We start from the raw sequence: 20000 nt of genomic DNA, 5'->3' as shown, positions 1-20000 counted from the left end.
GGCAGCAAGGAGTCTATCAGTTGGCCCTAGTGACCGATCCTGATTTCCCCATTCCTTGAATTGGTGTGAAAAGGTATTTTTCTTTCCAATACTATTAGTATTACATTGTTACCATTCTTATAGATTATGATTATTAAATTGTTATTCAAATATTAATAACATCAAAGACAATAAAATAATAGAAAGGAAGCCTTAAAAAAATGAAGGGTAAAAAGATGAGATAAGACTAATAGCTGACTCCTTGGTGACTAACACAATAGATAAATGTTTATTACAGTGGACATGGCATTGTAGTCTTGCCACCCACTGACATTAGGTTAAATCCAAAAAAATATATATTAAAAAGAGATAAGATATGATGTTGGGCTCTTTCAAAGCTTAGCTCGCAAAGAAAAGCCTTGATGTGTTAAAGCACAGCATAGTTCATGAGAATAATTGAGAAACTGAGAATAGCAAAGTCCTATCAATAAAAACTTAGTTTTGAGATAGTCCAGTTTGAAAATTGTAAAGATATTATCTCTATGAGGATTATATGGATTTTCTTCTGGTTTGTCTTAAATATACCTCAATTCAAGGCCTTTATCTTGGGTTTGTAAAATTTTGCAATGATAAAATAAAATGGTCAATATTCTGAATACATGGGTGTGACACTTTTGCATCACTATGATTGGCTGCAGTTAGGCCTCACTCTATTCTGAGATTCTGCAGCCAGCCTCAAGGCATCTAGATGGTCCTAGTGAGGGAGTATTTCTATAGGGTTCTCACCCTTATATCCAAGACCTAAATCCAAACATTTGGAACAAGGCTAAGACACAAATGCAGGTTCTACATGCTGGTAACTGTAACTCCCTAATCCCCTTTTGGTTGATATGCCTTTGCTATTCTCAGCACCTCAAAAGACTATAGAGTACCTATATCAGAGATATAAAGGCACTAGAGAAAGGGAACATAAAAATAAATAAATACCTATTTCTTGTGTATATATTTATACTTATATCTATATCTATATCTATATCAATCAATCAATCAATCTATCTATCTATCTATCTATCTATATCTATATATATATATTATCTATATCTATATCTATATCTATATATCTATACCTGTATCTATTTCTCTCTCTCTCTCTCTCTCTCTCTCTCTCTCTCTCTCTCTCTCTCTCTCTCTCTCTCTCTCTCTCTCTCTCTCTCTCTATATTATATATATATATATATATATATATATATATATATATATATTCACATATACATGTTTATATACGTATATATATGTATATACATGTTTATATACATATATATATGTATATAAATGTTTATATGTATATATGTATATACATATACATAAATATATATATATATATATATATATATATATATATATATATATATATATATAATGTGTATTATATATATAATACATAATATATATATATTCTATATATTATATATTTATTTTGTACATGTATTGATATGCATGCATATATAAACAAAGAGTGCATATACATACATGTATGTACATATACATAAACAAATACAATAGAATACTTACTGATGGGTCACGTTGGAAGATGACAACTCTGCCACCTTTGTCCCCAGTGGCAAGCAAGTCTCCATCATGATTGAACTCTACACAGGATATGATGTCAGCTGAAAAAAATAAAAATAAAGGTGTGAAAAACAAAACATATGAAACCAACTGGGCATACCAAAAGTACAATATTATGATTGTTTCTGATTCATCAATATTGTGAAAGCTGTATGCAACTCAGTTAAGATATGAAATAAACCCAAATAATCATTCCTCAACAAGCCAATCTTTTTGTTTCAGAGTAGGAAAATAGGACAACAGAATTAAGTAACTTCAGGTCCTGTACACAAGAACTTCTAACAAACAAGTACTGTTCAGAAAATAGCAGCCTTAACAAGGACCATCTTAAGCATTCTCTCCCTATTCATCTAACCCCACCCAAAGGTCTAATCTAAGTAAAGAGGTCTAATCTAAGTCTTAAAAGACAAACTAGACATATACAATACAAAAAATACAAATTGAGACTTAAAATAACCACAAGAGTTCATGCAATTCAGCCTTGGTAACCTGACCGACCAGGTAAACACTACTAAGAGAGTTATGGGCAAAACCATGATGAAAACAAAGACAGATTCATAAGAAGTACAGCCTCTTGAGCATGATAAAGTTTAGCCACTATTCAATAAGATTTATGAAGGATTACTTAAGTACACTTGTCTTTACTTTCTGGCCTGTTCAATAACTTAACCACTATGCATTTAATTCAAGAGAGCACTTTCTTTTCTTTGATAACAATAAATATCAGGGAAGGATAGCAACAATAAAAAGAGGCTATCTCTCAGAGAAGAGATGGTGAAGGTTTGAGTGTGAGAGAGGAAGGGGAGTGAGGAGAGAGAGAGAGAGATGGTGAAGGTTTGAGTGGGTGAGGAAGAGGGAGAGAGGGAGAGAGGGAGAGAGAGAGAGAGAGAGAGAGAGAGAGAGAGAGAGAGAGAGAGAGAGAGAGAGAGAGAGAGAGAGAGAGAGAGAGAGAGAGAGAGAGAGAGAGAGAGAGAACGGAATGGGGAATTAATATAAAGGCAAAGGATAGGGTAAGAGGAGATGAGAAACCAGGAGGGGTGAATAGAAAAGTATAGGGGAAGTGCAAGGAGGACATTGGGCATCTGGCACTGGTGGGCAGAAAAAGATTTTTAACAACAATGTTTACCTAGTAATCCCAGAGAATAGTACCCCTGTCAAGATCCAGGTCAGGAACTCCCTTATGCAGTATGCATGCCTGACCTTGTGAATGCTCAGCAGTGGTAACATCTATGCAACAGAAAGCTGTCCTACCTGAACATAAGGAGGAGGAAGAGGAATAGGGGAGAAGGCAGGAAAGACTGACTGACTGCCACAGGGTTACTCACACAACATTAATGGGTACTTGTATGGGAAAGTTGCTTGACCTTTTATCCAGTCTGATTTACCAGATTGGAAATATCTATCAAGCTGGAGCAAGAAGAAAATGAAGGAAAAGGGTGGGGAAAATAGAGAGAGAGAGAGAGAGAGAGAGAGAGAGAGAGAGAGAGAGAGAGAGAGAGAGAGAGAGAGAGAGAGAGAGAGAGAGAGAGAGAGAGAGAAATTATGATATATATATATATATATATATATATATATATATATATATATATATATATATATATATATATATATATATATATACAACTGATACTACAAAAAACTGCATAGGAAAAGTAACTGTGAAGTGAATGAAAATGGCAGATATAAGGAAGGATGGAGTAGGAGAGAGGGAGACATGAGACAAAACAGTGGGAGGGAGGAAAGAAGAGAATCAGGAGGTGAAAGGTGGTATGGCAGAGACAGATAGGATAAGCCATTCAAATTCTTAGAAGGTGATTCTTTCCTTTTTTTTCTCTCTCAGAACTCACTAGAATATTTAATTAAGGAATTTCAGCCTCATACATGAACAGGTTTATATGGGTTCAGTGACATTCAAGGAGTTGTTTACATCATCATTACTACCTAGCAATTAAAACAGCAGAGCGTGACCTAAAGTTTGTAATGAGCAAGCACAACTACTTACAAAATGTAATCATAAATAAACAAAGTTAAATGGTAATAGAGAGGTAGAATTGTTAGGAATAACAATGTCTTTCAACTATAATGATTATAAGATAAGAGATAACTAGCACATTATGGAAAAACAATAAACTATTATGTGGTAGATGATATACACTGCATCACTTGGGCAACTGGCCTGTAGGCTGCCTGAAGTTCTGCTGCCCTGCAACATTGCAGGCACCACCATTAAGGGGCTAGTAGTGAATTGGCTGGGAACAACGCTTAGTTGCATTGTTAAGTCTGGCAGTCTGACAATTCTGGAAATTTGTTCATCTGAAATACTGCTCAGCTGGATGCAATAACGGTACACAATGGAGACTAAAAAATAACGATAATATAATGATCTGGATCCCTAATCTTACTTGAGAATATCATGACTACAATGTACAAGATTACTGCACTACTTTTGAAGAGTAGTAAATGTTACAGAACCTTCACATGCAATGAAGAAGATACTAGCTACATAACTAAAGATATATAAATAGGTATATATTACTGTAAGTTTAGTCATTTTCAGTATAACATGTATAATATAATATAATATAATTTAATAAATAAACAAATAAATAAATAAATATATATATATATATATATATATATATATATATATATATATATATATATATGAATTGTGTGTGTGTGTGATACATACATATATACATATATATACATACATATATCTACATACATACATATACATACATATATATATACATATACTATATATATACATATACATCATACATATATAAAATATACATATACATCATAAGATAATATACATACATATATACTATCATATATAAAATTAATATATAAATATAAAATTAATATATACAAAATTATAATACATATAGTAAAAATATATATATTATATATTTTACATATACATACATAATAACATACATATATATATATAAAATATATATATTATATATATATATATAATATAATTATATATATATATATATATATATATATAACACATTTTATATAATACTTATATACACATATATATAACATATATATACACATATTTATAAAATACACATATAATATAATATATAATACATATATATACACATATATATATATATATATGCAATATATAAATAATATAATATTATAAAATATATATATATATTTAATATACATACATATATATACATACATTACATATATATACATACATATTTTAAAATACATACATATATACATACATAACACATATATACAACATAAAACATATTATTAAAACAATAATATATATCAAATATATAACAAAAAATACAATAAATACACAAATATCATTTATATACACAATAATACAAATAATTATACACATATATTAAATAAAATTTAAAATACACATATAAAATATAATATAACAAATACATATATAACATAATATAATAATATACATTATATACATAAATAAATATCCACTACAAATATAACATTATATAAATATATACCATATACAAACGTATACTATACAATATATATACACCCTGTTACAATACACTATATATAAAACCTATACACCACACCCCCTACACCTACACCTACACCACACAAAACACACACACACCTTTTTTGGGTATAATTCTAATTTCTTGTTATGAATTCTGACTGAAAATAAACTAAAAATATCTTATAACTTCTCAATACACTGAATTCAAATGTTTATGGCAAAAAAAATAACAGATGACCACCTCATCAGCTGACAAGGGTTCTCTCTCCTTCAATTTGAATATTTTAGGTAGTAAATTACCCTTTGAGGACCACTCACATCACACATGTAGTAAAGGCCAGTGTTGGCTCAGTACACAATTATCAGTCACAGACATGCCATGTCCCTCCGTTTCTAAACCCCTCCACTTAGACCACACTTAACTGACACCATGAAAGGTTGTGGCTCTGTTGACAGCAAGCAATGAAAATTATGTTGACTTAGCTGAATTGTAGTGTGTATATATGAAAACTGTATTACAAAGTGCGAGTGAAAGCATACACATATTTGTGGTCAATGTTCACACCATATGTGCAAAGCAGTAAGCCTACATTCTCCACCTGCAAATATCAACCAAGCCACATAAGAGGAAGATTGGATTTGTCTATTGTCTTTTTCCATTCCTGTATTGCTTAAGTAAATTGTCATATAAACATACTCTGTGGGGACAGGGGGAAGGGCCACAAAATACTCTGTGTGTGTGTGTGTGTGTGTGTGTGGTGTTGTGTGTGTGTTGGTGTGGTGTGTGTGGTGGTGGTGTGTTGGTGTGTGTGTGTGGGGGGGGTTTTTGGGTGTGGTATGGCGCGCGCCCTTTTGGTGTGCGTTGACGAGAGGAGAGAGAGAGAGACAAGGAGAAGAGAGAGGAGAGAGAGAGAGAGAAAAGAAGAAAGAGAGGGAAGAGGAAGAGAGAAGAGAGAGGAGAGAGAGAGGAGAGAGAAGAAGGAGAGAGAGGAGAGGGGGGAAAAAGGGTAAAAAGGGGGAGGGGAGAGAGAGAAAAGAGAGGGGAGAGAGAGGGAGAAGAAGAGAGAGAAGAAAGGGAAAAAGAGAGAAGGGAAAGAGGGGGGGGGGGGGGGGGGGGGGGGGGGGGGGGGGAAAAAAAAAAAAAAAAAAAAAAAAAAAAAAAAAAAAGAGGGGGGAAAAAAGAAGAGAAGGAAAAAAAGAAGAGAGGGCGGGGGGGGGGGGGGGGGGGGGGGGGGAAAAAAAAAAAAGAGAGGAGAGAGAGAGAAAAGGAGAGAGAGAGAGAGGCGAGAGAGAAAAGGAGGAGAGAAAAAAGAGAGAAGAGAGAGAGAGAAAGAAGAGAGAGAGGGAGAAAAGAGGAGAGAGAGAGAAGAGGAGAGAGAGAGAGAGGAGAGAGGAAGAGAGAGAGAGAGAGAGAGAGAAGAGAGAGAGAGAGAGAGAAGAGAGAGAGAGAGAGAGAGAGAGAGAGAAGAGAGAGAGAGAGAGAGAAGACAGAGAGAGAGAGAGAGAGAGAGAAGCGAGAGGAGAGAGAGAGAGAGAAGGCAGGAGAGGAGAGAGAGAGAGAGGAAGCGAGAGAGAGAGGAGAGAGAGAGGAGAGAGAGAAGCAGAAGAGAGAGAAGAGAAAGCCACAGAGAGAGAGAGAAGAGAGAGATAGAGAGAGAGAGAGAGAGAGAGAGGAGAAGAGAGAGATGAGCAGAGAGCGAGAGAGAGGAGACAGAGAGGAAGGAGAGAGAGATAAAAGAGAGAGAGAAACGAGAGAAGCGTGTGAGTGGTGGGGATGTGTGTGTGTGTGTGTGTGTGATGCGTGTTGTGTGTGTGTGTGTGTGTGTGTGTGTGTGTGTGTGGGTGTGTGTATACACATAATAAACTAATGATATATATAATGTATATATAATGATTATGGTGTATTTAATATGATTATATATTTTATTTATAGTTATTGTATATATATATTGATTGATGATATATTATATCACATATAAATAATAATAGATATATATACTATAATATATAATTATATATATATATTAGATATATATAATAGATATATATATAGTATAATAATGTATATAGATTATTATTTTTATATATAGTTATGTATAGTTATTTAATGGTATAGAATATAGATATATATATAGATATATGATATATAATATATGTTATATAATATATTTAATTATATATATAATATATATAATATATATATATATATATATATATAGATATATTTATATATATTATATATATAATATATATATATGATATATATATATATATATTATATATATATATGTGAATATATATATATCTAGATATATATATATATAGAATGAACATATAATATTACATATAATCATATATTTATATATATATATATTATATATTAATAATATATGATATATATATAGATATATTTTATCATTTTATAATATATATAATATTATAATCTATATATACATATATATATATAATATTTATATTTATATAGATATATAGATATATTTTATATATATTATACATATATATATATCATTATATAAATATATAGATATATTTTATATATATATATATATATCATTATATAAATATATAGATATATTTATATATATTATATATATATATATATATATATGAACTGCTACTAGCTGAAGAATCTGATCCAGGCATATTAAAAAATGCTATATGTGTATGATTACAGTTCATAGCATGTAAATGACTGCTTCATGTCATCTCTTAACTTGGGTATGGTTTCCAACATGTATATTTAGAATTCTTTTTTTAATAACTTTAAAATACAGTCAATGTACTCAACCTAACAATAAGCTTAATGTACAACTGTATAAAACCATTTACATATTAACTCCTATGATCGAGATAACATGACCATCACATAAAAAAAATTTAAGGAGCGGCTGACATGAACACGGCATCATGTGAAAATTTGTGTGTGGGCCAGGGTGACACAAACGTAACATCGCGGAAATACTCGCCTTAAGTGCGCAAACCTCCTCTAGAGTGATTAGACTCCTTTGGCATTTAGGAAGGAAGGGCTTTTACATTATTTCCATCAATAAACGACTGTGGAATATAATGTACATGAGCCACAATTGGAAGAGCACCAGCTCCAGGGAAGATGTTATTTCTATGCTTAGAATCCTATTCCTGTCCACCATGACCAGAAGTGCTGGTTGTATTACAAAAAATTTCATTTTATGAAAAAATAAAAAAACAAGTGACAATTACAGACACTGGAAAATGGTATATAAGCTAAAACCACTTATACTGAAAATGAGAAAATAACATTTCTAAAGGGAGGCATGGAGTTATATCACTGTACAGTAGTGTTCGTTTGTGTCCGGTCTACAAGCCAAAACTCTGCAGTGTGTCTACTCATATAAGCCTAATGCCCATATTTTAGGCCATGTGAATGCAGTTAAACATCCAATGAGTTAATAATAGTCTTGTATTCTACATAAATCAATGATGCTCATTAAAGACAATAAAAAAAACTGATGCTCATTAAAGACAATAAAAAAAACTATGATCTTTCTTAACATATTAAATATCTAGTCAGTTTGCAATTATTACTAACTTCGTTAAACAAGCTTTTATCTTGTATCAAAACAAAAATAATTTAAAGCACAGTATAAGTAATCTCTGATTATGAAGTTAGCAAAAACCTTGTCTACATACCACAAGTGGCTATGAAATGGGGTAGTCTACTTCTTTCAGTGGCACACCAACTGGAAAAGGTTGTAGGTTCCCCTTTCTTTTTTAGTTATATCCTCTAGCAATCTGATCTACATACACCATAAATACAGACACACAGCTGGACATTCAACATTTACCTAAAAGTATTTACAGTATTTTAGAACCAACAACAAAGCCAAAAATATACATAATATTCAGTTTGTTTTCATTGGAATTCATTTGCATCAGTTTTCTCTATTCACTCTGCCTAAAGTTTTAATATTCATTTACATTAGCATGTCAAAATATTGATGTAATGGCTTTAGATAATATAGTTTGCATAAATTTAAGATTTTAATATGAATGGTTATTTAAATTTTACCCTATTTAAATAAGACAGTTTGCATTACCCACAGGAGATCCGTGACCTACATTTCCATAAACATAGCAAGAGCTACACCCCTCCTCCTCCATTTCAAACTCCTGATCCCCCCATACATGACTGAAGAATATCCTCTCTCTATTCAATCGTTCTAGTTCTTTAACACCAATAAACTGTGCAATGTGCTTTAGACTCCTTCATTTAGTTACTTATACTGAAATTGCACACCTTTTTGGTGATAACAAAATGTCACAGAAGGGGACTTGAGGGCTTAAAGTAACCATGAAATATTTTGTGTTGACATCCATTGTTAACAAAATACATGTGGTATGCGTGGAAGCTCAAATTTTGGGGAACAAAAAACAAAACAAAAAAAAGAATTTTAAAACCAAAAAAAAAAAACAAAAATAAAAAAAAATAAACCGATCCTTTTTTAAAACCAAAAAAAAAAAGTTTAAAACAAAAAAAACAAAATTTTTTTAAAACAAAAATAAAATTAAAATTTAAATTTAAAAATTTTAAAAAATTTTAAAAAATAAAAAAAATTTTTTAAAAAACAAATAAAAATTTGTTTAAATTAAAAAATTTAATAAAAAATTTTATAAAAAATTTTATTAAAAAAAAAAATTTTTAAATTTTTTTTTTTATTAATATTTAAAATTAATAATAAACAAAAATAAAAAAAAACTTAAAAAATTTATTTAATATTTTAGAAAAAAAAAAAAAATAATAATATTATTTGTTTTAAATTGAAATTTAATTTGATATTTTCTTATTTTTAAATTTTTAATATTTTTAAAAGTTTTAAAAAAATATTGGGGTTTAGGGTTTAATAAATATTTTTTAAAATTTAAGATTTTAAAAATAAGTTAAAAAAATTTTAAAATATTTAAAAAATTTTAAATTAAAAAAAAAAATTTAATAAAAAAGGGGTAATTTAAATTTAAATATAAAATTAAATGAAAATAATATTAAAATATAAAATAATATTTATTAAATATATGTATAAATAGATGATATGTTATTATAGAATATAGATCTATATTTAAAATTGAATTATTTATGGTATATAAAATTAAAGTATTGTAAAGGAAAATAAATAGTAATGTATATTGATTATGAAATTAGAATAAGTAAAAAATATTGAGGTAATTTAAGGGAAGGATAATATGGAAATTATAGTTAATTTAGATAAAAAATAATTTTAAATGGATAAATTATAAAATAAAGTGTAAATAAAAGCAAATTAATTAGGTATATAATTAAATTGATAAATAATTATATATCAAGCAAATACATTTAATAGACAAATTTTATTATTTTATATATAGTTTAATTATAAAAAATAAATTCTATTAAAACATATCCAACTGTTACATAAGAAAAAACCTACGGCTAAAAAAAACACAAATTTCCAAAACATAAAAATCCTTAATTATTAAAAATAATTGGAATTATTGAAATAAATATTCAAACTTATGTGAAAAAATATAGAGGATTAAAAGTTACAATAATATAATATAATTTAATATAAAAATATTATAAAAAAAATAATAAATAAAAATTATAAATAATAAATATGGTTTCCTAAAAATTATCTAATACATATATAATATTATAAAGTACAATAATTATATAAAAAAAAAATTTATAATACAAATAAGGTATATAAACCATATATATTTTATATATATAAAAATTATAAATATACATATAATATTATAGTATAAAAGTATTACATATAATTAAAAAAGGGGAAAATATATAAAATAATATAAATATTAAAAGGGATACATATAATTGAAATATAACATTATAGAAAGATAAAATTTATATAATAAAAGAATATAATTAGATAGTATAAATAAAATAATATATAAAATAAATAACAGAATATATATAATACAAATATATAAATATATAATAGTTTAATATAATATAAATAATATATAAAAATTATATATATATAAAAATATATATAATAATATAAAAATATATATATAAATATAAATATATAAAATAATATATTTTTAATATAATATATATGGTATGTATATATTATTATTATATTACTACATAGATTATATATTTATATTAATATATAAATTTTATAATACAATACTATAATATATACTAATTATATATACATATATACATGATACATATACCTTATATAAATATATATAATAAAAAATTATTAATATTAAGTTTATATTATATTTAAATATTGATATTTATATGTTATATTATATGTATATATTAGTAAAAATTAATTATTTTTATATTATATATTATATTTATACTATTTATTTATAGATATGTATAATTATATGATAAATTATTTTTATTTTTAATATATCTTATTATATTTTATGTATATTTATATGTAATATTATATTGAAATATATTAATGTATTATATTATATGTATATACATACATACAAACTATTGCTAACTCCTAAAATACTCTAAATATCAAGTCAAATAAAATCTACAATGTAATGAAGTTTGAAAATAAACTTGCTCCAAATAACAAATACAGAAAAAGGTGAAATCTTTTGCCAAAGTTTTCCCAAAAAACCCAAAAAGGGTTACTTCCCTAACCATCCCTTAAGAATACACAGGTGATTCCCCCTTCACTTTTATGTTAATTTAACATTTACACTAGCTACATTTGTTACTGAAGAAAATTTAGTACTTGAAAAATAATAAACTTCTGAGAACAAATCAGTTGGTCTCCCTCAAATCAAAATCAATAACTGAAATTTAACAATTCACCTCCTCAGATTCAGGTGGATCTCCAGATACTATAAAAGAAAAAAATATTCCTAAAATATGCCGATGTGAAAAGCATTGAAAATCAAAGCACTGCCTAACCCTTCAACTGATTCAACAAATAAATTTTCTGCCGAACCATCTCAGTGTTGCAGTACAAATGATCCTCATGATATTCATGTTCCTTGTTTATTTTTAATACCTCTAATATAAAAATGCAAAATAGGTTTACTCTTCATGAATAAATTAGTCACTCAAAACAAAAAGCCATTTTTCTCATCTTTATCTAATAATTAAATGTCCAGAAATATTTATAAAATTTATATAAAATATATATATATATAAAAATATATAAAAATATATAAATATATAATATATATATAAATATATAAAAATATACAAAAAACAATATATACATATATAATTAAAATATAACATATATATATACACATAATATACTATATACTAATATATAACATAATATATAAAACAAAATATAATAATATAAAATATATAAAATATAGATACATATATATATAATACATAAAATAACATATAATATATAACAACATATAAATACATATATATACACATATATATATATATATATATAACATATATTACACATATATAAAACATATATAAATAATATAATAATATAAAATATATAGACACATACATATATATATATATATAAATATAATATATATACACATAATATATAATAATATAATAACAATATAATAAACATAAATATATAATATAATATATATATATAATATATATATAAATATATATAAAAATATAATATATATATATATACTAAAATATATATATATATATACAATATAAAAAAATATAAAATAATATATAAAAATATATATAGATATATATTTAATATATATATATATATAATATATATACAATATATATTAATATAAATATAAATAAAAAATAATAATATAATTTTATATACAATATAATAATATATACAATATATAATATATTACAATATATATATATATATATATATAGATAATATAAATATATATACAATAATATAATATATTATATACATAATATTACAATATATTATAATTACAATATATTATATAATATATACATATATTATAAAACAATATATTATATTATAATATATTATATATATACAATATATATATATAAATTTCAATATATATATATATACAATATATATTATATATCAATATAATATATTATATATTACTATTATAATATATATATATATAAAAATATAATATATATATATATACAATATATATTTTATATATATTAAATATATATATATATACAATATATATATATATATAAATATATATATATATATATATAATATATATATATAAATATATATATATAATATATTATAAATATATATTTAATAAATCTATATTTTATATACTTATAATTATATATTATATATATATTTATTATATATATATACAATATATTAATATATTTTTATCTATATATAAAATATATATTCATTTATATATTTTAAAATATATATATATATAAATTATATATAAATAAAATTACAAAATATATAATCAAATATTATTCAATAATATATATATATATATATTATCTTTAATATTTATATATATACATATATTAAAACATGAAGAAATTTATATAATGTTAAAATATAGCATTTTGGATAAAATATTGCATATACTTTAAATATAATTTTACCATAATCCCAAAAATGAATAAAATAAAAATTCATGGGAAACCATCTTTAGTAAAAAATACAATATATTGGATAAACATGAGATAAAACAAGAAATCAAATTACAATAGTATTTTAAAGCTCCTATTTAACTATTTTAAGAAATTAATTCCCATAACTGAAAAAAGTAAATTTCATGAGGAACTCTTAAGTTTAAAAAACAATACAAAATTTATACACACATATAAAAAGTCTTCCTTTTTTCCCAAAAACTCTTTTGAACATTTTATACTAAAAATTTATATTTCCCTTTTTTTCAACAAACATTAGATATTCTGTGTACTGTTGAATTTTAAGGAAGTAAGGATTTAATGTGGACATACCAATTATTCATGGATATTTCCTCTATCAATCAAGCTTAGTTGTGCACTTCCTGCCCTATCTAGATAAGGAACTACCTATGATTATCAGAGATTTTTTTCACAGATTATTCAATGGTCTGAAAGCAAGAACTAGCTCGAGCCAAGTCCTTCCATCCAACTTCCATAGAATAGAAGAATACATGCTGTACCATATTAGCATAGAATTAGTGGTTAAATCTGTGCATCTGATAATATAAATGGAGTTTCACTTTTTTTATTTTTCAAAAATGAGTGGAAAATTCTAAAAGTACAGGGTTCACAAGTTTCTATTCTGTGCCAAATGAGTAGCCTTTCCACCATACTGTGCTTAACCTATTGGATCCAGGTGACATGACCTTCACACAATGAAAAAATTTGGTTAAGGGCCAGGGTGACAGGAATGACTTGTTGGAGATACCTTTGATGAGTGGCAAGTGAGAGGAATATCTAGCCATGAGTACACAAAGTGCTTGGAGAAAAATCAGACTTGCTGGGTATTTAGACAGGGGCTCTTGTATTATTTTCACTGGTAAACAGGGGTGGAATGTACTGTCTGTGAACTATGGTTGGAAGAGTGTTGACTACAGGGCGGACATAATTTCCATGCTCAGGCTCCAATTCCTCACCACCAACACTGGTAGTGCAGGGTATGTTACAGATAATTGAATAACACAAAAATATTCAAAATTAAAAAAGTAATTCATTTTACTGAATAGAGATGTTGACTGCCTACAAATATGACAGAGCCTGCTCAATAATAAGTCTACCACCAGAGGATAACAAATGACACAAAGACCTCAAGGAAATGGTAAAACAGCATAAAACACTTTAGCACTGCAAAGAGGATGCAAAGAGTCTTGAGGCTACACGAGTATTTGTTTGGGCAGAACCTACCGACCACACCCGAGTGTTGCCACTCACATAAGCCTAATGCCCAGATTTCAATCCACATGCAGGCAATGAGGCTTTTGTGATACAAGATATGCTTTTCCACAGTTAGTCTCTATCCATCTTGGTGTATGTGTTTATTGCTGCAGTTATTACAGTGTTCTTTGTTGAAGACACATTAACTAAGCAATGTGTTTAACGAATTTGTACAGAACTATACCCCTAAAGATTTTTTCTATTATTAATCAAAATGTCTCTCATTTCAATATTTTATGCATTCTGATAACAATGGACATTTAACTTCTTATTTCAATTTCCATTAAAATATTCAACACATGCATCTTTTCACAGCCACATTTGCAAATATATTCTACATATATTTTCTGGTCTCTTTTATACATTACTGCTATCCAACATAGTGTGATGTCAGTACCAATCTATTGTACTGATTATCAGACTAACATACATGGAACCAAGAAAAGAGGTAAGTAGCTGTTATTTCAGCATTTTTGGACACAAGTTACAGGGTTTCCACAAAGCAAATTTGTAGCGAGATAAAACCCAATATCTAATTTACACATAGAAATGCTTAGTTTCTAATTACTGAAGTCAATCTATTATGCCCCATCCATTACAGGTTGGAAATGGTGGCAGAATCTCCATTTTGCGGATTTTAGTAGGTGCATTTACACAGCAAGTAGTTAGTCTGTGCATTTTTTTTTCTCCATACATTATCATTTGTCTGTAAACTTTAATTGATAACAAATATATCTGTAGAACTTAATGTTCAATACTGATTTTTAGACTTGTTATTACCCCATAATTTCCCTGAAATACTTCATGCCCTCCCCTACTATCATGAATATCATATCACTGGAACTAGCTATCTTCTGCATATTGCTAACTAAAATCAATACACATTTATAACTAGTATATATGGCTCTATCTCTTTACCAATATCTTCTTTCCCCTAAAAAGTAGGTATTTTGGACTCAAGAAATAACAGAGCATTTAATGGTCACAGATTGGGTCACAGAGCACCAAGCCTTAATTATTTTACTTCATATTTATCAATGCTAATAGCCTTCTTGTAATCTATAAGACAAACTACATCTGAGGTATGCATGAACAGGAAAAATATTACAAAGCTATGTTATGATTTAATTCATGCTTTTGCTACCCATATTAGGTATTAAACTGTGTCTCATCCAAATCTGGGGAGTACCAATAATAAAAAAATAAAAAAATAAAATTAAAAAATATATATATTTAAAAATCTATATTTTAAATCTATGCCTGATTTTCCCAGAGTGACGTGCAAAGTTTTGTATCATGTAACTCTGGATATGATTTTGGCACTTCTCATACCCAAAAAATATATATACATATATATAAATAAATGTTTACAAGAAATGAAAGATATATTTCCAAGACATTTGTAGTTTTAAAAATCTGTCTTTTCTCTTGCAATTTCACTGACTATATCAATCTGAAAACTGTTATGATCTGGAATGAAAGGCCTACAATCTTAGGCGCAACATAATAGAGGCAAGAAACGTCCATGGACTCTGTACGGTGAACACTTTAGCAGAACAACAGATCCACCAAATATATTCTATAAGAGGACCTGGATTGATTTCTTATGTAATATCCAACTGCCAAGGAATCTAGAACTATTGTTGCACCCAGAATGCATGTGGTGGAGATTGATTGCCACTGCTAGAGCAGGGGAGGTGTGGAGGCCAATGAAAGTGAGTAGCTTCAGCTAGTGGCAACCATGTTGTGTCTTGTAAGCATTACCTAAATGAAATACAAATTCCTTGTGTATACACTGATATCTTAAATCTGCACAACTTATATCAGACATACTATCAGCATAAAGTAAAAGAGGATTTCAGAATTATCTGACTTACCTCCTGTGGGGTCACAAGATCTTGTCACCCCACCCAAAAAGAGAAAAAAAAAGAGAGAAAAGGGAAAAATATATATATCATAAAAACAAATCTGTATCTTTAAAGAATTAATATTCACCTCTATGGAGAGGAAGCCACACTCCCTCAACACCTTATAGTAGTGAGAGTGCAAAGGCCTCCTACCAGGGTGCGTGCTATGCCTATCTGCCCAGAATTCTAAACTCCCTATTTCCATGCCCTTTCCACCAAAAGCAGAGGAGACAGACAGACAAGTACAAAACCAAACCTAAGCCCACTGCAGGGGAGAAAGAGGAAGCCAAAAGCCCCTTCAGAAAAGAGCTCCTTTCCCAGGGGAGGACCTGCCCCATTCCTGCCCCCAGAGAGCAGGGAAAGGAAGCCCAGGGATGATGCAATGCCCTGCCCCCAGAGAGCAGGGAAAGGAAGCCCAGGGATGATGCAATGCCAAGTGGCAGCCCCGAGACGGCCCCGAGGTGCTACTCCCTCCTCAGAGTTTATCAACCTCTTGCTCCTACGAGAGTAAGAGGGGCAGTACACTCACGAGTAAGTGTAATAGTGGCATTAATTGTACTACGAATAATATTATTTCTCAAATCAAACGTGGCTGCTAAGGATGTGAGAGTAAATATACTTAAGTATACGTAAGAGTACACTACGAGTACACAGACAAAAAAATGTAGGTTAATACTACGGAGGGCGACGAGAGAGAGAGAGAGAGAGAGGCGGCAATGAAGCAGGGACGAGAGAGAGAGAGAGAGAAGAGAAAAAGAAAGGCGGGATCTGACTAGAGAACAATGGATGGGAAGGAGAGGAAAGGGAGGCGAAGAAAGAACAAGACAGGAGAGAAAAAAAAAACGAACGTGATAATCTTACCTTCACTAACATCGTCGTCGAGAGTTCCCTTGACTTGAGAGAAGCACCATTGGATCTCCCCATTGCCTGCAAAATCAGACATCATGGAGTTACTGTCGTGGGCGTGCGTGCAGGTCGCCGCCACACTTGCCTAGGTTGGCCGGCGAAACTCTTATTCACACTCTTAACACCGGCGACACTTCACTCCCTTCAGCGAGAAAAAAGAGAATCGGCTTCGTCCACTTCGCGTCTATTCTCCTCCGTACTTACCGGCCATCCCGACACTCTCCTCCCTCGCAAGCACTTTTCGGAAATTGAAGGTGGTAAGATGTCATGTATTTAGCGTTCAACATCGAGAAATCGCACGGATGGCATGGGATTCAAAAGAATTCTCACAATTACACTCAGTATGGCGGCAAGTTCTCCCTCTGCACTGTGACGTCACGATCAACACCGGGCATTGTGGGAAAACAGATTCGAATCTTGAAGCGCCAAAGCGACCGCGGGGCAAGGAAAAAGAAAATGAAAATGGAAGAAAATGAAACACGAATGATAAAGAGAAAATTGGTTATACACGGAAAGGAAAAGAAAATGGAAAATAAATGGTATTCACATATTTTTTAAAATTATCTTTAAAAAATAAGAGAAAATGAAAACGAAAAAGAAAATGGTTGAAATGCCTCCTCGTTTACGACGGGAGAAAACGCTCCTTCCACCGAAACACTTCACCGGACTAAATAAACAAGTGTCCACAATCATCATCCGGCAGAGACACTCATGAAAAATAAAAACAACTTTCCCAATGGTTTTTTTTTTCCTTGTTTTTTTTTTTTCTTATAACAGATTTGAAAAACGGTACGCCATTTACTTGTAGAGTCGAGTCCTGAGGGATGATAATTAGGGCGAGCAGAGTGTCTTGAATGGGTTTGCCGCGCGAAGGGAGTCTTGTTCCACATACCTTTCGTCGGAACTACATCCCTGCATTGTTTATGTGGGTCAGATGATTAGTTCTGTAGTAAATGTGTCTGCAATGACAATTCGATTACCTGATGATTATTGCATTTATGAAATGTTATTTATGTATTTTGGAGAAAGGGAGGGTGAAGATAAGAGAGAGGAGAAAGTGAGGGAGGGAGGAGAGAAAGAGAAAGAGAGAAAGAGAGAAGAGAGAGAGAGAGAGAGAGAGAGAGAGAGAGAGAGAGAGAGAGAGAGAGAGAGAGAGAGAGAGAGAGAGAGAGAGAGAGAGAGAGAGAGAGAGAGAGAGAGAGAGAGAGAGAGAGAACATATTCCAGTTTTCTTTTTACGACAAAAATATTCTTCAGTTGAAAATAGTTCTAAAATTAATTATGTTTACTAGTAAGCCAAATCACAAGAAAAGATCTTCACCTTCAGATAACGCACTGATAAACACTATCACTTCAACTACAAACGTGATAATTCACAGTTCTTACAGACAAGGATAAGGAGACATTTTCCGCTGAAGTGGACTCTATTTCATTTTAAAAATAAGGCCGAAAATCTGGTCATTTCGAAAATTATTGATTTTCTTAAGTGGACTCTCCGAATAAATGTTGCTATGTGAGTAATCGCTGTTATATACGTACAGGTTAATTGCTTTGCAAATCATTACGATTGCCTAATTAGTAAGCGCGCGCATGTGCGCACACACTCATACACACACGCACACACACACACGCACACACACACACACGCACGCACGCACACACGCACCACACACACACACACACACACACACACACACACACACACACACACACACACACACACACACACACACACTCACTCACTCCTCTCTCTCTCTCTCACTCACACACTTAAACTTAGAATTAGAACTGCAATTGCCATCACCACCATCATTAACATCATATTTATACTACCAATATTCATTTCCATTTTCGGCTGCATCACTACCATCACATTAATAATATCATCACCACCTTCATTAACGTAGTTTCCATCCTGATCATCACTCTCATCACAACCGCATGCCATTAGTATTGACAATATTATTATTTGTCATTTCTGCTGTTAATAGTAGCATTACCGATACAGTTATACTCAAATACATTGTATTCTTTTTTTCTTCTTCTCTTCTCTTTAGCTGTTGTCAATGCAGCTTTGATAATGACATTAAAGGTAATACTAGAGATAATCATACTGAACTGATAACATTAATAATGATAACGATAATATTAATAGCACTGCTGTCATTGCCACTGCCAAGATATCA

The 20000-nt window shown here is 29.4% G+C and overlaps 1 protein-coding gene across 3 annotated transcripts in view; it reads right to left on the bottom strand.

Annotated features, from left to right (window-relative positions):
* LOC119576951 (protein phosphatase PP2A 55 kDa regulatory subunit) overlaps window positions 1–20000 on the bottom strand; it is an 84415-nt gene that overhangs the window by 9779 nt on the left and 54636 nt on the right. For 2 of the 3 annotated variants that reach the window (XM_037924601.1, XM_037924600.1), the window contains exons 2-3: window positions 17771–17836; window positions 1552–1649 (exon numbers count right to left, since the gene is read on the bottom strand). In XM_037924601.1, the coding sequence (XP_037780529.1) occupies window positions 1552–1649; window positions 17771–17836 (164 nt within the window). Of the gene's footprint in view, window positions 1–1551; window positions 1650–17770; window positions 17837–18019; window positions 18205–20000 lie in introns of those variants that run through there. The other variant, XM_037924602.1, reaches the window with a different exon arrangement.

Source organism: Penaeus monodon, chromosome 9 (assembly GCF_015228065.2).
Source record: "Penaeus monodon isolate SGIC_2016 chromosome 9, NSTDA_Pmon_1, whole genome shotgun sequence".
NCBI classification, from domain to species: Eukaryota; Metazoa; Arthropoda; class Malacostraca; order Decapoda; family Penaeidae; genus Penaeus; species Penaeus monodon.
This window is presented reverse-complemented; position numbering and strand designations above follow the sequence as displayed.